This window comes from Vulpes lagopus, chromosome 7 (assembly GCF_018345385.1).
Source record: "Vulpes lagopus strain Blue_001 chromosome 7, ASM1834538v1, whole genome shotgun sequence".
In the NCBI taxonomy this organism is placed as follows: Eukaryota; Metazoa; Chordata; class Mammalia; order Carnivora; family Canidae; genus Vulpes; species Vulpes lagopus.
In genome coordinates this window covers 25,794,947-25,820,032 of record NC_054830.1, presented here as the reverse complement: position 1 = coordinate 25,820,032, position 25,086 = coordinate 25,794,947, and the positions used below count along the sequence as shown (strand labels likewise).

Here is a 25,086-nt window from a genome sequence, read left to right as displayed (position 1 = left end):
GCTGCCTCCCCGACAAAAGCCAGCCAGACATCAGGGTATTGAAACCAGTGGCTGTGGCCCGATGCTCCTCCGTGAGCAAGGTCAGCATCGCTTGGCAGAGCCTGCGCTCCCCTCCCTCCAAGCCCAGAGACCCCTTGGGAGTCCAGGGACAGTCATTCTCGGCCCAGACCCATAAATAAGGGTGCTCCCTCCAGAAGGAAGGGCAAGGGAAAACCTCCTTTCCTCCCACCTCAGAGGTAAACAAGCCTCCATCCTGATCAACAATCGGAGCAGGGAAGAAACACCCAAAAGGAATCCAGTCTTCCTTCCTTGACTTTCCCTCTACCCCTCACCGCCCGTGGAGGAGGGCTAGGAGCCCAGGAGGGACCTCCAGGGGCTTATATGGGGGCTCCCGGTGCCCTCCCCTCTGTGTTCCTGCTCTCATCGAGGTATAACCAGGGAGGCAGAGCATCCACTTTGTTGTCCAATGGCAGTGGGGGCGACAGGTGACAGAGCTTCTTGTTTGAGTCAACTCCCTAAAATGACCATTTCTCACGTCACTGGGAAAAAGGCTTTCTCTCCCAGAGGTGGTGTTAGGTGTCGCGGCCCATGTGCCCCTTCGCCCAGTGCCCTCTCCGCCAGGCCCCAGCCGCTGGACTGCCTGGACTCCCCTAATGATACACGCGCAGTGGGGGGCTCGCAGGAAAGCCAGCCCCCCCACCCCCCCTGCAAACAGAGGCAAGGCTCGCTGTCAGAACTAGTTGCTAATCTGCGTCCTTTCGGCCAGGGGTAGGGAGAGCTGGTCAGAGACTCAAACGGTTTATTCAGAACCTTCTAAGGACACCAAGGGAGCTTGACAGAGCAAACATTTAATAAGTTATAAGATACAATTTACAGTCGGCATTTGATTCCAGTTCCTGCTTCCATGTCCCCGTTTATAAAACCTGTGGCCCTTTCACATTAGGCTTCAGGCTGCTCCGGTTTCTAAGAGGTGGGCTACTGCCAACACCTGCCCCCAGCTCCTACATCTTGGTGACGGCCCCCTACCTTGCTCCCTCCCTGTCCCATCCACGGAGGCGCTCATGACAAGAGCAGCCACTTCCTTGAGATGGAGCAGCAAATCAAAAAAGCTCTGCCTGCCGAGACAATGCCACACACCCGGGCCCTACAGTCAGGCAGTGTCCCCGAATGCTTTAACTTTATTCCAAAGCCAGCTCAGGTCTGCAGAAAGGGATGCAAAATGCCTTATACCCCGTTTTTGGAATTTTGCACCTGCACATTGCTTTCCAAACAGCTTCAGGTACTGTGGTCAGGGCCAAATGAATACATAGCCACCATTAGCTATGTGGCTTCCACTATTTCTGCCCAATGACAGAAGACCCCCCCCCCCCCAATGTCCTGACTTTGAGGCCAAAGGTCAGCAGGACTTCCATTCTTTCCTATAATCCTTTTCCAAGAAGCAATCCCACAGCTGACTGGAGGTGGGTTGGAGTGTTCTGTCCCGTGACAGGCCTTCCGCAGACAGGGACGCTGACATAGGGACCCACCTGTGGTCACTTCGAACGTGTTGGCAAGACTCATTGGTCTGACAGATGGCTGGAGTGTGTGTTAAGAACAAAGGCTCGTGCTGTTTAAAAAAAAGGTCTTTGGCAGGAGGGGGCTGCTTGCCACAGTAGAATTTCCTCAGACCCAGAGACTTCAATGGCCTTTAAAGACAAAAGCAAAAATGTGGCTGCCGAAATGGGCACATGTTACAACTTTGCAGGGAGATACTCAGCAGAATGAGGGGAGATGCATCAGAGAGCATTGAGGTCACTCTGCCACCACGTGCCCACTGCCCTTTGAGACGTGTAACAAGGCCACAGACAGGTGGGGGTGTGGAGATGAGTAATGTCAAAACAATGGCATCTGCCTCAGAGCCTTTTATGTGATAGGGCTCTGGAGAGATGAAGCTGGTTTTAAGTCATCTTCTTTCCTAAATCACAGCCTAAACTAGGTCGCCTCTTTGCCCTGTCCCTTCCCTGCCAGTCTTGTTTCAGATATGGGTTACCAATATCATTTTTTAAAAACGTCAATCTTGTGGGTAAACTTGGTCTGTCTGCAGGGGGTGATCTGTGCCAACAAGAGATCGGATTTGAACCAAGTGTGCATGGAAATCTTCTCAGCCCACGGCATGAGTTTGCATTTCTTAAGAGTCCCCAACACGTCCCCAAAGAGTCAAGTCTAGGACTTATTTCTCAAGGCACTTTAGAACGGCAATGTTTTCGGGATGGGTTTTCAGACCCACAAACAGGCTGGAGGAAAACTTTGTATAAAACAAGTTACAAACAAGCAACAAAAGCAACCACCAGAACTCCTCCCAGGGTTTGACGAGAACCGTTTTAAGGCACCGTGACGTGGAAGGGGCTGCCGGGGATGTGTTCCTCTCCCCACTTCACGGCCAGAATGTAATCTCCCTTCTCCTTGACGACATATGTGACATTGTATTGTTGGTTGCCCACGTGCTTCATGGAGACCTCTTCGCAGGGGGTGGTTGGCCCATGGACACCAATCAACAGCATGTTGGAACCTGGGAGGCAAAAAAAAAAAAAAAAGGTGGTTTACTCTGTCAGGATGCATCATGCAAGGCAGAGGAAAGGGAAGGGATATGGGAGACAAAGGAAATATACCAGCTGTTATCTGTTGAGATTCTACAATGATGCTGGGACCTCTAAGAGGTGGGACGGCATGGCAATTACTAATGTAGACTCAGAGCCCAGTGGCGTGGGTTCAAATCCCTGCCTGCCACTTCCTAGCTGGGTGGCCGTGGATGTGGGACTTTGCCTCTCTCTGGCTTAGCTTGCCCATCTGTAAACACGAGCTGACACTAGACCTACTCCATGGGATTGCTCAGAGGTTTACAGAAGTTATATGTGAAGCCCTTAGCTTGTAGTAAGGGCTACGTAAGTGATAGCTACTCTGATCTCATTTATTCTCATAAGAAACTTAAGGTGACTTTATTATTCGCATTTTAGACAAGAAGAAACTGACTTTTAGAAAAAGATTTAGTAACTTTCCCAAGATCACACGGCTAAATTTGGGGAAGGAAGGCGGGGAGGGAAGGGAAGGAGAGCCAGGTTTCCAGCTCCGATGTGCCAGATGCCAGAACCCAGGTAACCAACCACTGACACTCAAATAAATACCCAAGTTTAAACTGCAATTAAAGCAATTATTGGCAGAGAAGGGGCCAGATTCCTGACTTAGTTTGCCCATCTGTAATGGGGATAAATGCCATCTTTCCTGTCTACTTTGAGGGCATTTGAAAGAGTCAAGGGGTGAAAGAAAGGAAAATCATTTAAAAATATTAAGTGCAGGAATGGGGGACTCCTGGGTGGTTCAGCGGTTGAGCGTCTGCCTTTGGCCCAGAGTGTGATCCTGGAGCCCTGGGATCGACTCCCACATCGGGCTCCCTGCATGGAGCCTGCTTCTCTCTCTGCCTGTGTCTCTGCTTCTCTCTCTGTGTATCTCTCATGAATAAATAAAATCTCAAAAAAAAAAAAAAATGCAGGAATGGGGTAATGAACAAGGTTACTTGTAAATGTTTGGGTTGCATGAGTAGGTGGGCCCTGCAGGGAAGTCGAAAGTTAGCAGAGGGTGCTTAGCCTGCCTCCACCCTGACCCCTGGGCAGGACCAGGATACCTACCGGCTTTGCTGCAGTCCACCAAGAAGGAGCTCTTCTGACCCACAAATGCCTTTGAGAGCCCTGCCCCCTTGGAGGTCACCTTGCTGGCATCTGAGGATGCCTTGGGGATGGCACTGTAACAGGTCTCTATGGATGACCTGGTCACGGACTCCACCAGAATGGATGAGGTCTCATTGGCTGAGCCAGGGCTGACCAGACGCTGGCCTAGAACATGGAGGGGAGAGGAGGCAGGAGTGAACGGCCAGAGCAAGTAGGTCCTCTCAGCTAGAAGAGGAGAGAGCCCCGGGCAGAAGCCGTGGGAAAGTCCATGCACCCTAAACATTGGATCCAGTCCATGCACCTGGATCTAAACATTACCATTTCCCCATCTTAACCCCATAATGTCTTCCAAACTCCAGGGGTCCCATCCCACACAATGAGGCAAATGACAAAGCCTGGAAATCCCTCCCACATAACGCCATGCCACTCTGTAGAAGTCATTTCATATCTTCACTGATATAAAATACCCTTGTGTATAAATAGTGTAAAAGTAATGTTACATGTTGGGGAGAACATATAACAAAATAATAAGAATGGTTCTCTGCATGTGAAAGGATGATTTTTCTATCTGAATCTAATGTTTCTGCAATGAAGCTATACTACTCCTCCAACAGTGAACCAAGCAGGGACATGTAGAAGGATCTACCACAGTATGTATGGTGATAACCTTGGGCCAGGGGCTGTGAGGTGCTTTTGACTGGTATTTTTTCTAGTGTTCTGAAGGAGGCACATTTTTATAAATTTAATAAAACCTTTTGATTATTTTAGAAGTGAAGGTTAGAAACGAGATTTTTCAGGTCCTGCTCTAAACAAATATGTAAGATTTAAAATATGTAAATATTTTTTTCTTTTCTGTTAAAAACAGAAAACATGATTTTTCAATTTCTACCCTCCTCCTTATTATCCTGTAGGGGGAGGATGTTAGCATATATCCATGGGATTCTAAAGATGTTTATTCCCCTGACATGTCATACCCTTTCTTTATATTCAAGATTCAAAGTAAATTCAATACAGGTAAAATTACCCAGTTTCTAGTATCAAGGAACTCCGTTGATAATCTGACAAGATATGCTCCACTGGGAAAAAGAGTCATATCAAAGCTGTTTGGCCGTTACCTGTCACCTTGGCCTTGAAAGGACTGCCCACAATGTGGTTGGGCCCACCATATTTGACGCCAATCAGGTAGTTTCCAGGAGCCATGGGAGTGTACATGACTTTGTACCCTTCTGGGGTTTCCTGGCAATCCATTTTAACCTTGGACGGGCCTTCAATGGTGACAGATAATGTCCCTGGCCCTGCTCGGGTGGTGTTGATGAAAAATTCAGACTGGATACCTGGGAGAAAGGAAGAGGCAATGTCGTATTGGTTTGGAGGGATGAGGGGGTGTGGCTCAAGGAACTTTCTCAGGGGCACTGAAGCAGTGACGGGGGTGCACACAGGTTCCTTCACAGAGGGGTGGCCTTGGTAGTGGGCAAAGCCACTGGTGCTAGCTCCTGTTCCTCACAGGCCCTGGGGGGCAGTAACTCCCTTTCCAAGACAGAGGCAGGAGTGCAGCTGACATTTCGCCCACCAACCAGCCAGGACACTCTGTTCTCTTCTCTGGGCAGGAGCAGTGGCCGAGAGCAAGAAGCCCAAGTCTTCATTGTGAGCCTGAAGCGCTGTTTCAGCTGCCAGGGCCCAGCCCTGCCTCTGGGAGGTGGGGGGTGCGTGGGCCCCTCTGACCTTTCCCTTTTCCTCTGAGTGGACTTGGAGAAGCTGAGCAGGCCCAGCATCTTCCCCCACAGGCTCTTTGGCCCCGACACCATGCTAAAGACCAGGGCAGCAGCTACAATGGGCCAACCCCTCACTATGCCATGGACACTAGCAATAAGAACAGGGCCAAAACAACAGTTCCTGCTAACTGAGCAATACTTGCACCACTCAGGCTCCAGATCCCATGGTTAGCATCATGCTATGTGCCCAGTGATTCCCATTTAACAAATGACAGAGGCTCAGGGAGGTTCGGGCACTTGCCAGTCAGCGTTACAAACTAGGAAATTGCTAGAACTGGGATGTGAACAAGTCTGTGTGGTTCTGGAGCCACCTGCCTGGCCTGTGGGGGCCTCCTGCATGGACATCCTGCCTTCTGACAAAAGAAAAGCTGGGCCGACCAATGACCAATGACCGTGGTGAATTCCTGCCAGAGCTCAATGCCCTGCAAAAGCCTCCACTCTTTCAGGCTCATTTCCAGTGTAGAGGCGGGTGAGGTGGTCTCAAAGAACTGCCCTCTATGGGCCATCCCTGGCACAGCATCCTTGTGCAGGGCAGTGCTTCCTTCAGAGCCCTGGATGCCGCCCCAGCTGGGAACTATTTGGGTTTAATTATAGCTCCTAGGCCAGAGAAAGAATTATTGTTCTGGCTATCAATAAGACAAAGGCGCTGCTATCGTGCAGCCCTCAAACACAACCCAGCTGCTTCTAGAAGCTCCTGAGGCTCCTGTCCCAGGCACCAGCCCCCACCCGACTATCTCAACCTTGTTTCTAAACCGTGCAGCCAAGAAGCCCCTCATGCAGCAGCTGCCGAGCGAGGCTGTGCAGGGAAGGGAGGGGTGGCGCACGACAAGGGACGGCATTTCCAGGAAGTAGCTGCAAGGCGATGATAAGGAAAGATATTTTTAAAGTGAAGATGAAAAGACCGACCCGTAGTGGAAAGAAGCCCAATCCATTTTAACAAGTTGCACCCTTCTTGAGAAAGATCGTGATCCGTGAATCCTGGCCGTGAGGGCCTGGAGAGGCAGGGGAGATGAGGTGGGAAAAGGGAAATGAGGACGTACAGGGCAAGAGCCACCTTGAACAACCTATCGGGAGGGCTCCCCTACTCTTCCCATTTTACAGGAAGGAAGTGGAGGCTCAGTGAGGTCAGATCCTTTGCTCCAGGCCACACAGCTAGGCAATGGCAGAATTGGGATTTAAACACAAGATCTGCTCAATCTGGAGCTAAGGCACTTACCTGAGGGACGTGAGGAGAAAGAAAATCCATGTGCAGGAGTCCCTCTGACCGCTGCTTCCAGCTAGAACCAATACGATACCCCAAACATCTCTGGGCCTGGCAGTCTCCGTGCCCCCCGCCCCAACTCTGTGTATGCACAGCCGAGTTCCTGGGGGGTTAATGCAAGTTTACTGCAGCCCTACTGCATCGTGAAGGTGGGCAAGGGGGCGGGGGAGGGAAGGAGGCTCTTCTCTTTCACCCTGTGCACACTGGGGTTCCTGGAGCATTTTATCAGGAAGGCTGCTCTTCCAATCCAGAGCGTCTAGAACTCCCTGGTCTAATGCCTGACCTCTAAACTCCTCTGCAGCAGACAGTTCCACCCCAAATTCTCCACATTCCCCTGCTCCAAAACCTGCAAAATGGACCATTTAAAGCTCAAGCCAAGAGATACAACAAGCCCACCCATAAAAACACAGGGAAGTTTTCTTTATTCTGGAGGTCAGGGTGCCAGGCCCTCCAGCCGCCAAGCACAGATACCTTTTCATTCCATGCACACTGCAGCTGTGTAATCTTGGGATGGATATTTGGGAAAAGACTTGGGAGCAGGAGGGCTAGAAAAACAAGACGCCTTCCCCTTGACAAGAGCAATATTTACACAGGGTTTGAAACAGGCATGCTCTGTACCTCTCCCTCCTGCCTGTGAGTCTCCCTGTAAGACTGGCTCCTTCTCTCTGTGGCATCCAGTTCTTGCAAAGCACAGCTTGAAACCCAAGCTCCCGAGAAGGCATGCAAACAGCCAAGTGGAAGCACGAGAGGCCCCAAAGGCAGCAGGTGTGACCCAGCAGGAGGGTAAGGTGGCTGCTGGCAGCTGCAGGAGACCTCAGTGGCTGCTGTGGGACCTAGACCAAGGTGTGTGTGGTTCCAAATGCCAGGAGGCCCCCGCATGGTCTTTAATGGCGGGTAGCTTGCCAGGGACCACATGCCTGTACTACTGCCTGGGAACCATTCCAGGCAGCTGGGAGAACAGGGGTCCTGGTTTAGGACACCCCACAAAGTGGGCCAGGGGTGCAGTTACTACTTCTGGGTGAGTCACCCACTTAGAAAGGCAGCAAACCTCCAGGGTTAAGGGCAGAGGCTTTGAGGTCACGGACCTGGGCTGATTCCTGATTTGCCCCCTCCCAGCTAAGTAAGCTTAGGGAGGGACTCAGCCTTTCTGAGCCTCACTTTCTTCACCTATAAAATGGAATGGCATAGGGTGAAGTGTTACCATGCCTCTTCTAAGGGCAAGCTGCGGGCCCAGAGTTCAGCGTGGAGCCAGACTGGATGGGCCTTGGGAGTCTAGAAGCACTCAGGCCACCCCTGTGGGTGGTTCTGCCGAGGCCACTGCTTTGACCAGAGCTTGGGGCGGCACGCCAGCCTGTCAGCTACCCCTGCACCTGGGCAGGGCCCCTTGGCCACTTAGGACACTGGCTCCCTAGGGCTGGATGCCATGTAACCGCAACCACTCATCTACTTGGCTGTGGCGAGGCGGGTCTGCTCTGTCCAACGCACTGGATCAGGGGGAGACTAGAGCAGAATGTGCACACGCAAGGGACTCAAGCCGGGACCGGGCTGCCTTCCAAAGGCCCAACGTAACACCCAGTGCAAACCGTATCCCAGTGAGTCCGTGGCTATGGACATGCCCTGCAGAGAAGTATGAGTGGACAAGCTGGCACTCCGTACCAGTGACCCACCCGATGCCCACCTCTGGGGTCACGGTACAAATACTAACTACAGCCATCACAGAAAGTTAAGATGTTAAGTGAAAAATGTTGTACAACAATACGTGCACCAAGATTATTTCTGTAAAATAAAAGCAAAACTGTACATCAATCTTTTTAACAAAGCAACTAGCTAAGCAACCAAGTCAAGCATAAGGATGCAGACACAGGCAGTTGGAAGGTCCTCCCCTGAACCATCAGTGGTGTTTCCTCCTGAGTCTAGATGGAGGGAGGGAGAAGCAAAGAGATGGAGCCAGTTTCATTTATATCCATCCCTGCCACCTCTTTCACAATCCCATGTGTCCCATCCACGGCAAAGACTAAAGACACATTGTAACAAGTCCGAAAAGCTCTAGAATTCTTTGCCACAGTCGTTTTTCCTCTTCCCTGAGGACCAGAAACTATAAGGAGGAGGCAGGCCATGATGGGTCCTACTGCCGACTGAAGGCTGTTTCTGTGAGCCTGGGGACCGCTGAAGGAACTGAGGAGACTTCCCTGGAGGCCCGTTACACGCAGCAAACCTCCAGGGTTAAGGGCAGAGGCTGCCTTCCAAAGGCACTGAATCCTCTGCAGGCAAAGAAACCCTCAAAAGCAAAGGCAGGGCGCTGTATTTCCTGACAATCAGCGTCAAGGCACTTGGCCAAGGAAGACAGGCGACACACAGCACACAGTAATGAGGTGTGATAACACGGTCATCAAGCCCTTGCTCACGGGTCAAACCACATGTCCCAAAACAACTCTGGAGATCAAGAGCTCGAGAGTGTACATCATTACAGCTTCCCTGGGGGAGTGTGGAAAGAGCTTCTGAAGCCTGAAGAGCTCCAGCTGGCTCTGCCCCTGGAGCTGCCTCAGTTAAAGATGAGAGGCAGAGGTAGAGTGTTACCTGTGGTGCCCCCCTCAAGCCCGGCGCCATAGGCGGACACCAGGGCAGGGTTCCCCGCTTGTCCTGGCTCCCCGACGCGCACTTTGAAGGGGCTTCCAACCACGTGGCTCCCGTTGAACTTGACGTCGATCGTGTGGATGCCGTTCTCATGGGGGATGAAGCGAACGGCGTACTTGTCTAGGAGAGTGAGTAAAATACAGGGTAAAGCTGAGTACGTGGACACCACCAAGTGAGGTGAGGACAAAGGATGGAAGGCCGGCCTGAGATGGTGAATTTTAAATCATTAATAAGACAACAGCTCTACTGGATGCCTGGCACCCAATATGTTGGATTTCAAAACCAGATGAGCCTATTTGTGTGTCCCTTGTCAACCCTTTGGGAAATGCATCCAAATCTCAAATTCTAGGTTTCATCTTCTGTGATATCTGCCTTTGGAGAATATTTCCTTTGTGAAAAGCTCACTTCTCACAGTTACCCTATTTGGCAACTTGAAGGGAAAAGAAATGGTTCTGAATAAAGCTCTAAGCTAGTGACGGCCCCCCGGGATCCCTGGGTGGCGCAGCGGTTTGGCGCCTGCCTTTGGCCCAGGGCGCGATCCTGGAGACCCGGGATCGAATCCCACGTCGGGCTCCCGGTGCATGGAGCCTGCTTCTCCCTCTGCCTGTGTCTCTGCCTCTCTCTCTCTCTCTCTGTGACTATCATAAATAAATTAAAAAAAAATAAATAAAGCTCTAAGCTAGTGACGGCCCCCCAGGGCAACAGCCAGGTTTTTCACAGTGTGTGTGGGTCATGGCATGTGCCAAGATAATCTGTGCACTAAAACAGACGCCAACCATAGCCATCAATCATGTACCACCCAACTATCTCTTCCTCCTTGAAGCCCTCCCACCTGGGATGCAGACTGCCTGTTGTACCTCTCCAGATGTCCACCTTCACTGAACACATCACAGGACACATAGTAAATGCCCGATAAGGGCAGTGATCACAGGGCCCTTCCTCATGCATCAGGGCCCACGTTCAATGTCCAAGCCTCATCAAGGCAGAAACTATTTTTTTCTCCTGTTCCTTTATCGTTTGGTTCTCTGTTCCCCTGGGGTCTTGGTGACCATCTGGGGTCCTCCCCAGGGGACTGCAGGCTTTTGACCAGGTCCCCACCCCACTCTGAGCTTCTCTGAGGGCAGGCATCGTGTCCTCCCAAGTGTCTCACACTTAAGGTTCACTGGCAAAATGGCTCCTTAAAGTTGATAGATGTCAGAGGATTCCATATGTCAAGGGAGCAGGCAGGAAAATCTTAGGCTACTAAGCATCTTGGAGACCCAGATTCTTTGAAATTTATGAATGATCATCAATTAACTTTTCCCTCAGAGACGTGAAGTCAAAGAGTACTTACTCATGCCATAAGGTCAACAACATACTAAAAATCTGTAAGGTTTTGTTAAACTATGAGAAAAAAATCACAATGAATGTAATGTGAATGGAATCTGAAAACAAAGCAGTATTTACTTTATTTTATTTATTTATTTATTTATTTATTTATTTATTTATTTTTATTTATTTATTTATGATAGTCAGAGAGAGAGAGAGAGAGAGGCAGAGACACAGGCAGAGGGAGAAGCAGGCTCCATGCACCGGGAGCCCGACGTGGGATTCGATCCCGGGTCTCCAGGATCGTGCCCTGGGCCAAAGGCAGGTGCCAAACCGCTCCGCCACCCAGAGATCCCAGTATTTACTTTAAAAAAAAAAAAAAAAAGAAAGAAAGAAAAGAAAAGAGAAAGAAAAAGAAAAAGAAAAAGAAAAAAGAAGGCTATATCCCAAAGTGTCTCCTTGTCCCCGGCAGATGTTTATACCCTAATTTGTAAACAGTGCCTGGCAACAACAGCAGAAGGGAATCTGAAGGCTCACTGGCCTTGGTGAGGCTGACTAGCCCTCCACGGAGGTGCACGTTTGCAGAAACGCTCCTTGGGGAGGTGCAGATGCTGGGGCCTGCACACCGGCCTCTGGCTTACCTGGCTCCAGCTCAGACACGTGGCACTCCTCCACGGCTCCAGAGGGGCTGTGCACCTTTGCATCGATCTTGCCTTTTGCCCCATTCAACCTTATAGCAAAGGAGGCTGGCTGGTTAACTTTTAATCCCGATTCCTGGGAATTTAATACATTAGGACAGGTTACGGCCCATGGTGTTACTGCTCAGTGGCACACACTGACCTGACCCCAGGACTCCAGGGGACAGTTCTCATGCAAAAAAGGCCCAGAATGTTTATCCATATAACATCTGACAACAGAAGAGCAGGTGCCTTGTTTCACACTTCTAGCTTTGTATATATGGTGGTGGAGACACACATCAGCGTAGTCTAGCACTTGGTTCCGGCTGGAAGAGATGGTTACTGGATTTGGAGACTTACGGACATCCCGGTCAACAGAACTATACTTTCCATGTCTCAAACAAGACCTGGACAGCCAGGAAACCCATTGTTTTCCCAGCCAAAAAAAGGAAGGGCCCCCTTTTAAGAAGAGCCTGGTGACCGACAAAACCATGTACTCACCAACATGAACAAAGTTTTCTATCATTGCTATTTTTTATCTTGAGACTAGGAATGGAGACGATTAATAAACTCATAAAGGACCATACATGGTTAAGGGTCAGCAGGACTTGGGGTGACTATCATTTCCTAGCTATGCAAATAAGTTTCAACCTTCAAGTCCCAGTCTCCTCATCTGTAAAATGGGCACAATAATGGGATCTATACCAGACAGCTGCTGTGTGAGGATGAAATGAGTGATGCATTCTAAGCACTGAGCACAGGGCCTGGTCCATACACAGAAAGGCTCGCAAAGGCCAGCTTATCGTTAAATATTAACACACATTTAGAAGTTATCTGCATCCCCTCCCCCCAAAAAGAACACAACAGGAGGAAGATTAGCTTTCACTCTTCACTGGATCAGTTTCACCCTCCATGCTCTGCCCTGGAAACTACAGCCTCTTCCAGGAGAAGGGGATTAGAGGTTTAGATGCTTAAGATATTTTAAAATTGGCCAGTCCTGAGCCACAAAATTTTACAAGTTAGCAGTTTTGTGGTAAACTTGATTGGACAACCACTCCTCAGATGGTACCTCAATGTGCGATTGAAGGACGTGGGGGGTCTCGTTAAAATGCAGATTCTGATCCAGTGGGTCTGACGGCAGGGGGCGAGGAGCCTGGAATTCTAGGATTCTAATAAGTTGCCAGGCAATGCTGAGGCTGCTAGTCCTAGCAAGGCACTAAAGCTGCACCGCCTAATTTGGTAGTAACTAGCCATAGGAGACTATATATTTTTTTATATTTAAATCAATTAAACAAAGTTAAAGCTTTGGTTCCTCAGTTACACTAGCAACATTTCAAGCGCTCAATAGCCACATGTGGCCAGGGGCTATCATATCACATAGAGGAGATGTGAGACATTTCCCTTGTTGTAGAACATCCTATTACACTGTGCTGCACTAGAGGTTACAGACTGGGGGGTGAGGACTATGCACAAAATTAAGGAACCTCTGATTACCAGATCCCCCCCCCCCATCCCACCATCCCCTCCTCCACCAAATACCAGCCGACTTCAATTTTCTAAAAAGTCTTAAAAGCAAGACAAAACAATACACGCCTCTCTTTTCCTAATCAGCACCAGATGTTGGCGTGCAGGCCTCCAGCAAATCTCCGATAAATAATTTACATATCACTCAGCACCAAGTGATCCGGGGAAAAACAGGATGAAGCTGACACTCATCCCTCCAACTGTGGCAGCGGGTTACAAAAGTGTGACAGATACACAGCCTGCTGCATGCTTATTCAAATATTTACAACCCAACTGCAATGAGAGGACTCTTCAGAAAAGTCTTCTGGAGAGGATTTCCCCAAACCAGGTTTTTGGGGGACAAAACCATTTACATTACCTGAATCCGCTTGCCGCTAAATCCTCAAGAGGGAGATAAACACCTCAGAAGATCTGAAAGAAATCTTTGAGATGCATGAAGGCAGCTCTTTGCCCTCAACAAATGCTGGGTTTATCTCCCTCCATAGGTTTTAGTTAAGTTGGCCACAAAAGGAACTTCTGTTAAGAAGCCTTTAAATGAAACACAAGAAAAACATCAACACCACAGCGACCAGTTAGCACCCTTGGTACTCTCCAGATGAGGCCTCTTCAATCTGCTGACTGTGATTCTGCTTTGGGTTCTGTCTGGGTTCCCTAATGACTGGAACAACCAACTATTCCAGCAATACCAATTCTCCTTAGGCAAGGTTAGAATCTCCAGTGTAAACCAAGGGCATGGAATTAGAGCAAGGAGATGACCAACCTGAGATACAGGATTGGGTTTATATCCAGTATTTTCAAGAACTGGGGGGCAACTGAAGGCTACTGAGAAATCCCATTAATCAGAAATCAGACTTGGGGATTCTGGTGTTAGGCTGCAAAGGATTCAGACACCTAATTACTTTTCAGTGTCCTGAGCAGAGATCCAAAGGCATCCCTAGTGGTTCTTAGTTCGGCTGTAAGCTCTAATGCAACCTTGAACTCAAAAGTTGATTTATGCTAGGAGAAAAGTGGCATTTCCTGGCATCCCAACAGGTTGGGATGTGACCACTTGCCACAGTGCCAGGGTGGGGATTAAGGAGGCCACAGTTAAGACCATGGGTTCTGGGGCCATAGAGATCCTCACTCTGCCTCATATTAGCTGGTTTCTGGTAGCCATAACCTCTCTGTATCTCAGCTTTTCCATCTTTAAAATGAGGTCAGGAGAAACCTACCCACTAGGCTCTTGCAAGGATTTAATGAGGCAATACTGATAAAGTTCTTACATAATGCCTTGCACACTTATAAATAAGTCCTCATCACAAAATTAATCGCCAAGGGGCTTGAGGAAAAGAAACCCTGCAATAGCAGGCAAAATGTAACCAGACTGTTGGTCTTGTGTTCATTCCGTTTGAAAGCCCTCCTTATCCCTTAACCAATTATTAACAGGCCTCCTTTGTTCCTTTTGAATAAATATTTAAAAGACAACCTTGTTCTCAAACGTTGAGGTGTTTTGTTGACTGTGGCTCTGTTTTCACTTGCCTCAAGTGTCTCCTGTCCTAAACGTGGGGTGGGGGTGTGTGTGTGTGGGGGGGGTGGTGTTTGACTCTGCCATGGGAAAGCTCCTCTACAGTTAGCAGCATCTGTGGTCATACTGGGATAGGGCCCTTGGCACTGCAGGGAGGATTGAAGCGGCCTCAAGAGTCCAGGGTCTCACTGGTTGGCCTGTGGCCAAGGAGATGGATGTTTCCTTGCGTCTCACCTGAAGGCTCATAACAGTGAGGCGGCGGGCGTCGTCAGAGGGCGCGATGACGGGTACCAGGTAAGGACTTTCGGGGATGTGCTCATCGTTGAACTTGATAGACACCTCGTAGTTACCTGTGGAGGCAGGAAAGTCCCATCATTTCAGATATTCTGGGAAGGTGGTTCCAGAGCGGCCTCTTGCTTCTTTCCTAGGACTGAAATGCCTTCCAAGAGACCCTGCCTCCCCAGTGGCAGTGGCCAGTTGGTTGAGGGTAGGTCACTTAGTTTAGGTTGATTCCCTTAGTTGGGCAAGGGCCAAGATTCTTTTTTTTTTTTTTTTAAGATTTTATTTATTTATTCACAAGAGACAGACAGAGAGAGAGAGAGAGAGAGAGAGAGAGAAAGAGACAGACGCAGGGACACAGGCAGAGGGAGAAGCAGGCTCCATGCAGGGAACCTGACATGGGTCTCGATTCTGGGTCTCCAGGATCATGCCCTGGGCTGAAGGCGGTGCTAAACCGCTGAGCCACCCGGGCTGCCCAAAGACCAAGATTCTTAATCTGGGTCCACAGGGCCTCCCCAAGGGCCTGTGTACATAATTCGGGAGACCCAGGAAAGCTGAATTGGAAAAAAATATTACATCTTCACTTTCACTAACCTCAGGTTGAAATTTAGCATTTCCTTTCTTTAAAATGCCAACAAGAAACACTAGAAGTATACATTAGAAGTCTTTGTAACTTTGTCACCAACAAAGATCACAGATATTTTCATGTCACTTTACAGTTTTAGATACGCCTTGACACATGATTTACACTCGCCACTACTTTGAAATACAGGTAGTTAACAGACCATCACCAAATGCTATGACTTCTTATGTTAAGGGAGATGTGTATATGTTACTATGCTACACATTCCCCTGAAGATTTTGATAACTACATTTAATTATAACTGATTTCCTTTATACTCCAATGCATTATATATGTTTCAAAACATTATCCTGACAAAAAGGGTCCATGGCTCACAGAAGGTCAAGAGCTGCTGCCCAAGCGAGCACAGATGCTGAGGCCACTCTTCTAGAGCAGCCACAACCACCAGTGGCCAAGGATGGGCAGAAAGGCTGGTTAGTGGCAAGAACACCATGGTTGAATGAAAGCATGAAGCAGAGAGGCCAAGAGAGAAGGACCAAAGAACAAGACTTCCTGCCCCCTGGAGGCCTGACTGGATTTCCTACCGTGGCAGTTCTAGGAGGCGCTCCCATGCACCCCTTCAGATAAATTCCTTTTCTACAAGAGCTAGCTAGCTTGCCAGGGTTCTGTTCCTTATAACCTAAGCACCCCCAACAAGGAACATGTCCTCAGTTGGCCGGTGGTTACATACCAGGCTCCTGGGCAATGTAAGACACACCGCATGATCCATTTTTATGGTCATCGAACGTAATCTCGGCCTTACTGGGGCCCTCGACAGCAATGGACAAGCCGCCAGCGCCTGCCTCCCGGGTCCAGATGCTGAATTCGGCTGAAGCAAAGAAACACCTGGTTTGTGACCGAGCCTGGGACAGGTTCTCTTCTTGCTCACACCCACAATGCTGGGTTACAGTTGCTCCCTTTTCTCTCTTTAACCCCAAGCAGAGCCCCAAGGGAGGGCATCATCAGTGTTTTGGAAGCATCAGCCATGAGAACATGAAATTCACACAAAACTGGGCATCTCCGAATATATCCAACCAAGGCAGAAAAAGATGAGAATGTTTTGTTTTGTCCCCACCAGCAACCACCCTACAATTGGTTTTGTAGAATTCTAGTGTGTTCCACCGAATGTTAGCACTACAGGATGCTCTGAGGAGCTTCATTAGTCTGCTCCCCTCTTAGACGCTTACACACAGAGTCATTATAGGCTTCAAGGGGCCCCTCAGTGAGAAACTTGTTTAGCTTTGGGTAAGTGAGCAACTCCCAAACATGTGTAGCCACAGAAGCCTTGTTTTAAAGGATGCCCCTTGAAAGGAGAAAAAATGAGTGGGAAATATCAGAAAGGGAGACAGAACATGAGAGACTCTTAACTCTGGGAAACGAACTAGGGGTGGTGGAAAGGGAGGTGGGCAGGGGGGTGGGGGTGACTGGGTGACGGGCACTGAGGGGGACACTTGATGGGATGAGCACTGGGTGTTATTCTGTATGTTGGCAAATTGAACACCAATAAAAAATAAATTTATAAAAAACATTAAATTAAATTTAAATAAATAAATAAACAAACAAATAAATAAAGGATGCTCCTTAATACCACCATCAGAACCATCCACCCAGAGAGTCTGTTTCTGGAACAGGGCGAAGAACACCAGGTGCTCACACCACCAGGCTCCTTGTGTTCTTCTCAAGTAAAAAGCCTGCCTGAACACTCACCTGGGACCCCTGCTTCTCCTCTCTCCAGGCCGGGGCCTCCTGCGCGGACCTTGTGGGCACCCCCCTCACCCAGGGGCCCCACAGTGAACTGGAAGGGGCTGCCGGTCACATGCTGGCCACGGTACTTGACGCTGACTGTGTGAACACCCATCTCCTGGGGCACAAACCGGACACAGTGAGAGTTCTTCCCCACGGACACGATCTCTGCCTCGGTCACGCGGCCAGAAGGGCTGGTGACATGGGCCGACATGTCACTGCTGTCGATTTCTGAAAGGGGGCGGGAGTTTGGGGGAAAGAGAGCAGGGTTAGGGTGAGGGACCAAGGCAGAGAAGGCCATGCAGGACAAGCAGCAGAGGGCAAGGCAGGTGCAGCCCAGCGGGTATGGGGTGCTCAGGCTTCCTCCCATTCAGGGGAGACCTTCCTGTCTCCCCCAAACACTGGGTGGCTGTGGCCACCGTAGATACAGCAGGGCCCCTCCAGCCACCCAGTGCAGAGAACATTCTAGGGACAGTGACACTTTCTGCCCCACGGAGTACTTTTACCGTCTTCCTGGCTGGAGCTAAGTCCACACAGCAGTTTCAAACCAGAGCCTGGCACTGAGAGTGACAGCAGGTAAATAAAAACTACAATAGCTCAGATGTTTCTAAGCCAAAGGTGACATGTGCCCATCTATCATGCTTATAGGAGCTCTTTTCCATAGGTAGGTAAGGGCAGAGAATTTAAGAAACGTCACCCTGTACTTTCGACAAGCCCTGGCATTTCTTTTAGGCAACAAGACAAAATGCATTTAGAGAAAAAAGTGAACACATGTTGGTCACAACTGCAAAGGGAAACCATGCGTGAGCAAAGCTTCGAGCAAGTCAAATACCAGAGGCCATGCTTTCAGAAGAGTGACGCCTCAGGTCACCGACAGCGGGAAGCAGACCACGTCTGCTGCACCTGAGGTGCTCATGCCATGCCAGTGACCATGCCCACACTGACGTGGTGGAGACAGGCACACTGCATGCTGGGTGACCAAGTAATGACATCACCTAGAGCCACATGAAGCTGCACTCGCCAGCCCTACACGACCTGGGCTGAGCAGCCGTGACTTTGAGCCCTGAGGACAGAGAAAGGAAGGGGAGTTGAGTCGCCCCACACGGCCTGGGTCCAAAGGAACATCTGGAAGCTGATGAGCCTGTCCTCCACTCTAACTGACGCCAGAGGCTCATTTAGGTAACGAGGGGAAAAGTGAGTCTCACCCAGAGTGAACTGGCACCAAGGATCTGATCAGAACAAAGAGGAGCCAAAAGCTAGAGAGACTTCGGAGGAAGAGTAATTGACCCTCTAGTTCCTCAGGAAACAAACAGATAATTTGCAAAAGGAGGAATGTAAAGCAAAGGAAAAAAGTCTGTCACCAGTAACCTGAGAAACGAAACTGAAAACGGGACACCGTATTTTCCCATCATATTGGTCAAAGTGAGAATGAAACCTAGTGCCCAGTGCTGGTGGGGAAATGGAGAAATGGGCACTGATCCTTTATCACGAGGGTGGTCTGCCAAGGTGGGGGAGCATTTGAACCACGTCAGCCCTGCCATCCCAGCCTGCAGCATCCATCCGACATGAAGCTAGCCTGCAGACACGGCGGTGAATGTTACAGAGCACGGGCTGCCAGAGCCCAGGGATAGAAGTGAGCTTACGTGGATGGAGACTATGCGATGAAGCACGGTGCATCAGGACATGGACCAGAATTTCAGGTAGTCATTAAAGATACGATGTGGAGGGGCACCTGGGGGGCTCAGTCAGGTAGGTGTCTGACTTGATTTTGGCTCAGGTCATGATCCCAGGGTTGGGCTCCCTGCTCAGTGGGGAGCCTGCTTCTCCATCTTCTCCTGCCTGTGCTCTCTCTCGCTATCTGTCTCTGTTGCTCTCTCAAATAAATAAATAAAATCTTAAAAATAAAAAAAAAGGAACAATGCCATTGGGCTGACATCTCTGAAATACCTCCAATAGGCATCAGCAGGGCCATTCTCTCACTGACATGACTCTATTTGACAGATAGTAAATTCAAATATAAAAGCTTATCTTCCCCACCTTGTGACAAAATAAAGCCATTTTCATTTGGAAGAGGAAAAAAGTAGCAGGTAGTTTTTCTGGGATGGGGCTGTGTGAGAAGAGTACTAAAAATATAAATAAATAATTACTTACTTACTTTAAAAATAGTTACCCATACAGCACTTAGTATGTTCTAGGTCATGCCCAGACCTGGTTTCCAATGGTGCTCACTGCCCTGACCCCTAAGCTCCTCAGGCTTACCTGGGATTTTCAGGTTCAGGTCACAGATGCTCCCGACAGTGGCCACAGATGGGGCCCGGCTGGTACGGGTGATGCTCTCCTTGACTCTTCCCTCCCCGCTGATCTTCACAGTAAACGGGCTCCCTGCAAGAACCGAGAAGGCCCTCATGAGCAGCCCAGAGGCTGAGGGGCACAGCATTTATAGAAAACCCAAGCATCAAATGGGGAGGGCGGAGGGGATCAGACGCACCAGGTACATGCTCATCAGCGAACTTGGTGGAGACAATGTAAACCCCAGGCACAGTGGGGAAGTAGGAGACCTTGCAGGTACCATCTTCCAAGTCCTCTGTCTGGATGTCCACTTTGCTGGGGCCTTCCACTGCCAAGGATATGCCACCATAACCTGCAACATGGTAGCCCGGGGCTGATGGGACTGCAACTCATTGGGGAGGGGGAACTCAATGCATGCAGAAAGGATGTTTGGCTCTGGAAATTCAAACTGCTATTTCCAGATGGCACAAAGACAGAAGCAATAGGCAGCCCCCTATTAAAGAGGCCCAGGCAGAGAAACAGTTTTAAAGGCTCTGAGAAATCCCGTAGTGAAAAAATCTGGTAAGTATGGCTTTGATCACAGAATTCTTTTCTCAAAGATATCTATCAACATCCCATGGAGCACCTATCTCCTACAGAACCCACTGAGGAAGACACCTTGGCCATACACCTCCAAGAACGGCATGTATTAATCACCAGCTACAGGTCTGAGAACTTGAACTTTTAAACTATCCCCACATGCCTCAGATGTCCAGCCAGTGAATCATTAAGATAGAACATTCAAAAGTTTAATGACCTAAAGAATCAACAGGGAGCATCGGCCCACCAACATGAGAAATTTTCTAGCCCTCTGCCCTGGGACTGAGACTTTGTCTGGAAGCCACCACTATGGCCATGACTCAAGAAGGCAGAAGATGAAGATACTAACAATGTGGCATAGCTTGAAGAGGCCCAATCCAATTCAAACCATTTTAAAGAGGAAACAGGGAGAGATTCCATATTTCCACAAAAGCACCACTCAGCTGACATGACCTTGGCCAGCTGGCCCAACCTCCTATGCTTGGGATAGGCCCAGGAGATCCTGGAAAGCTGCAGACGGTGGTGTAGCGTACATGATGACAGAGATCTGTGATTTGTTTTGGCTCTGGATTCAAATGCCAGGAGCAGATAGACTGTTTACTCCTGTAAGCCTCAGTTTCTTCATCTTGAAATGCAGATAATACCTACTTCACTAAGGGTCATGGGGTCTAAATGCTAATGCAGGTTCAAGGACCTACAGCTTGAAGGATGCTCAGAAAGTAACGGGAGGTGGTAGGATGAAAAGACAAAGCAGCCCAAGCAACAAGAAGACCATTCCTGTGAGCCTTCCCCCACAGACCTGCATCCCTGGTGTCCACGATGAACTCAGACATCTCGAAAGTCCTGCCCTCTGAGAGGCCACGGCCATAGACTTTGGCTCTGCGTGCATCGCCAATCTCAGACTGGACCACCATGATGGACACGGGGCTGTTGGCCACGTGGTTGCCATTCTTCTTGATGCTGACCAGGTGTTCACCCACCTCCCGGGGGATAAAGGAGATGCCTGCATCAGAGCACAGATTGGGGTTTGTAAGGAGGGGTGGGGGGAGAGGGGGACAGGATGAAGGAGAGGAAACAGGAGGGAGACACACACCCAAGGATGGAAACTTTCCAGCAGCCCAGAGTGTCCAAGCCGGGGGGCCAACATTGCAATGGAGAAACTCGGGCTCTCTGAGGTGCTACAGGTCCTCAGGACAGGACAGGAGGAAGGCCCATCTCCCACCCAGCTCCGGCTAGGAAGGCAGCCCAGGCTCACCGATGTGGTTGTTGGGCAGCCTCTTGAGGAGACAGGGCTCGTCGCGGCCGGATGGTGCCTTGATGCTGGCTGTCAGGGTGCTCAGGTCCGTCTCGCTGATGTCGAGCAGGAAGTCGGCGGCAGAGCCTAGCTTGACCTGAGAGCACCGTCTGCTGTCGTCTGGGAAACATCCCCCCCGGGCAGCTCCTATTACATGTGGTCTCCTCAGCTCCCAGGAGCCCTCACACCACATGCCAGTCACAGAGGAGCACATAAGGATGAATGACTCAAAGCTAAGAGAAAAAAAACCCATCTGGGACAATGAGCAGGACTAACTAACAATGAGTGCTGGCTATTTCTGTCTGGTTAAAGGGAAGACTGGGAACTGGCAGGAGACTGGGGTCTTCTCTTGGACCACTTTTCAAAGGAGACTTTGCCAGCGGGAGGCACCTGTCACCTGCCTGCCATCACCTGGGGTGTTCCTCAAGCGCATACACCTCCTGCTCCACATGGGACTGCTGACTGCTTCACAGTGCAGGACAAAAACCTTGCCTTTCAAATTCCCATATAATCTATTGACAGTGTAATATGAACACAGCAAGCACCAGAGACATTAGGAGTGTGGGCTTTGAATCAGATAACCTGGATAGGAGTCCCAGAATACCTACCCATGAACTCGGCCAAGCCACTACCTCTCCCACCACCAGGTTTTCCAACCGTAAATAGCAAGGAAATCTATCTAGTAGTGATGCTGAAGGACATCTTTGAGTTCATGTACTCCTGTAAAAGGTATCTGAATGTCGCTACCTGAGGGCCTACTATTGGCTGCTGGAGTCAGATTGGCACACAAAAAAGTACCCTCTGAATGGTTGCTGCTTCCTTTTCCTTGGATTACCGGCTAAGGGAAGAATTAGGCCAGCCCACAGTTGACTTTGCACCCCACAGATTCCCCCAAGGAGTCTGCATGAAACCTACACTTAGATGCAGAGCCTGCTGCCTCTGGTCTGATGGGGAGAGAGGCTGTTGGGGGAGCCATACCTTCCCCTAGGAAGCACCCCCCACAAGCCAGGTAACCCTACCTGTGATCTTGGCTGTGAAGGGGCTGCCGGGGATGTGCTTGTCATTGTACTTGACCAGAATGCTGTAGTCGCCTGGCAGGGTGGGGAAATAGGTCACTGTGCATGTTCCATCTTTGTTGTCGATGCAGCTGATTTCGGCCTTTGAGGGTCCCTCAATAGCCAAGTCTAGGCCACCTGGGGACGGGAGGGAAAAGGGAGAGCCTTTAGTGAGAGAGTGTTTTCTTGTTTCAACAGGGATAACACCTCATCTAGGGCGGTCCCAATGCCAGGAACAATAGACTATTACATGCCACATAAGCTCAGGCAAGGGGCATGTCAGAACAAAGCAATTTACATGGTAAACCTGTCCAGTGGAAAGACATTCCACCATCTGAATTCTTCACTAGGAGTGACCCTGAACTTTTCTCTATTCTTCGGGATACATAGGACATGAAAGGGATGGCATCCTGCACATCAATCACACATATGGGAGGGTCACATAAAGACTGTCCCTGCTGGTGGGACATTGACTGCCATCATGAAAGTCCCATAAGAACCACAAATTTAGGGGTGCCTGGCTGGTTTAGTCAGTGGAACATGCAACTATCGATCTTGGGGTTGTGAGTTTGAGCCCTGCATTAGGTGTGATTACTTAAAAATAAAATCTTAAAAAAAAAAAAAAGAATCACAAATATAGAAGTCTCCATGACAAACTATGGGCATAGGTATAGAGCTTTATCTGGAATGGGCAGTAGCTTATGTAGTCCTCTAGATATACATACATATGCAAAAAAGAAAAGAAAAAGCATCATCTACTAAAAACATGTTTGAATTTCAAGCAAGTCTCATAAAATATTTCATAGCATTGATCTGATTTTGATCAGAATACAAAGGACTTCAAAAATTCTGTTTTGGGTAAAGACAGAGCAGCTCTACCTAAGAGATTTATGAGAAAAGAAAAGACAAATGCTATCATTCAGCTGTCTTATTTTTAAAAGCTGCTCTGGAACTGTATCTACTTAACTCTCCAAACATAAGGCCAGAAGCATAAAATCACATAAAACACACAGTACCTTCTCCTGCATCCTCAGTGACGATGGTGAAGGTGGCAGTTTTGTTGGCCACTCCATATACCAGGCCTGGACCATATGCAGAAACACTCCCACTGTTCGGGTAGTTCACGTAGAACTGGAGTGGGCTTTCTGTGTTGGCAAAGAACACAAAATCGAGGGGGACTCACTGACGGGGGAATGCATCCCTTGAACAACCAGTGTCTTAATAGTCACCTAACAGCAGGTAGGGGTGGTGTCTCCTATGCAGGGGCAGAAATCAGAAGGAGACTCCTGTAGAGCTCACCATGCTGCGATATCCAAGGGGTCTACTCGTACTGCACAAGAAAAACAATCCCAAGGTTTGCTCCAGAATAGAAGGGGGCTCAGGTAGGACAGTGCTGCTCCACTTGACCAATAAGGAGGAAACATCTGACCATGTGGAGACATGACCCACTACTGGAGGGAACACAACTGGAAAGGTCTTTTATGAAGGCCATTTGCTGTGCCTTTCAAAATGTAAGGCTCTATGAGGCCCCTCGTAATCTATCCCACAGTGGTCCTTTCTCCCCACCCTGCTCTCAGCCCTGTGCAAGGTCTTCTATTTCCATAGCACGCAGATCCAAATTAGAAAAAGACTCCAGTGTCCAACAATAGGGAGCCAGTTAAGTAAACAATGGTCTACTCGCAGGTCATTAAAAACAATGATGGAGGGATGCCTGAGTGGCTCAGCGGTTGAGAGTCTGCCTTTGGCTCAGGGCTGATCCCAGGATCCGAGATCAAGTCCCACATTGGGCTCCCTGCATGGGGCCTGCTCCTCCCTCTGCCTGTGTCTCTGCCTCTCTCTGTGTATCTCTCATGAATAAATAGGTAAAATCTTAAAAACAAAAAACAAAAAACAATGATGGAGGGGGCACCTGGGTGGCTCAGTTAAGTGTCTGACTTTTGATTTCAGCTCAGGTCATGATCCCAGGGTGGTGAGATCAAACCCTGCGTCCAGCTCCACACTGAGCATGGAGCCTGTTTGAGATTCTCTCTCCCTCTCCCTCTGCCCCTCCTCCCCTGCTTGTGCTCTCTCTCTCTCAAAAAAAAAAAAAAAAAAAAAAGCAATGAGGGAGATCTGTGTGTATTAACTTCAGAGATTATTCATAATGTGCCACAGAAAAAGACAAGCTGCTATATAACATTAATTGCATTATCTCGTTTCTTTGAAGAAAAAACAGAACAAAATTATATGCATGTTTTTCAGGCACAGAGAGAAACATCTGGAAAGACACACACCCAAGTAGTGGAAGTAAAAGGGAAAGAGGAGAAAGACATTTTTTACTTTCTCTGTATCTGCAACTTTACAATATTTAGATAAAAGCAGATAACGTATTTTCACTTTAAACAAATATTATGCACACAGAAGTGCATAAACTACAGCAAATACTGAACTAGGAGAAATATTTGCAACTTTTATCACAAAGGGCTAATCTCTCCAATAGTTAATTTGCTCTCAGAAACTTATATGAACAAAGGGTAATAACCCAATAGAAAAACATGGCCAAGGAAACAAGTGCTCAGTTCACAGAAATCAAATAGTACTTAAACATATAGAAAGTTGCACAATCTCATTCATAAGAGAAATACAAACAAAGCCACAGTAAGATACAGTTTTGGTTCTTTTTTTTTGAAATGTCAGTCTTGCAAAGATCCAAAACTGGTGGAAAAGCGGGTGCTTGTCTTTCCTGATGGTGGGTGTATGAACTGGGGGTGCCCCACTGAAAGGCAATTTGGCAAGACCTATTGGAATGACAGATGTCTCTACCTGTGGCCTTCAATTCCTGCCCTGGGAACTAAATCTCACAGC

General features: G+C 48.9%; 1 protein-coding gene across 4 annotated transcripts in view; it reads right to left on the bottom strand.

Annotated features, from left to right (window-relative positions):
* Positions 1–828: 828 nt before the first annotated feature.
* Positions 829–25,086, bottom strand: part of FLNB (filamin B) — a 138,578-nt gene continuing 114,320 nt past the window's right edge. For all 4 annotated transcript variants that reach the window (XM_041760654.1, XM_041760655.1, XM_041760657.1 and 1 more), the window contains 14 exons: positions 23,259–23,387; positions 22,207–22,380; positions 21,149–21,307; positions 20,693–20,896; positions 19,514–19,666; positions 19,285–19,407; positions 16,990–17,256; positions 15,974–16,111; positions 14,616–14,731; positions 11,318–11,450; positions 9,312–9,488; positions 4,817–5,035; positions 3,663–3,866; positions 829–2,548 (listed from right to left, as the gene is read on the bottom strand). In XM_041760654.1, coding sequence (XP_041616588.1) covers positions 2,361–2,548; positions 3,663–3,866; positions 4,817–5,035; positions 9,312–9,488; positions 11,318–11,450; positions 14,616–14,731; positions 15,974–16,111; positions 16,990–17,256; positions 19,285–19,407; positions 19,514–19,666; positions 20,693–20,896; positions 21,149–21,307; positions 22,207–22,380; positions 23,259–23,387 — 2,384 coding nt within the window. In that variant the 3' untranslated portion in view covers positions 829–2,360. The remainder of the gene's footprint in view (positions 2,549–3,662; positions 3,867–4,816; positions 5,036–9,311; positions 9,489–11,317; positions 11,451–14,615; positions 14,732–15,973; positions 16,112–16,989; positions 17,257–19,284; positions 19,408–19,513; positions 19,667–20,692; positions 20,897–21,148; positions 21,308–22,206; positions 22,381–23,258; positions 23,388–25,086) is intronic.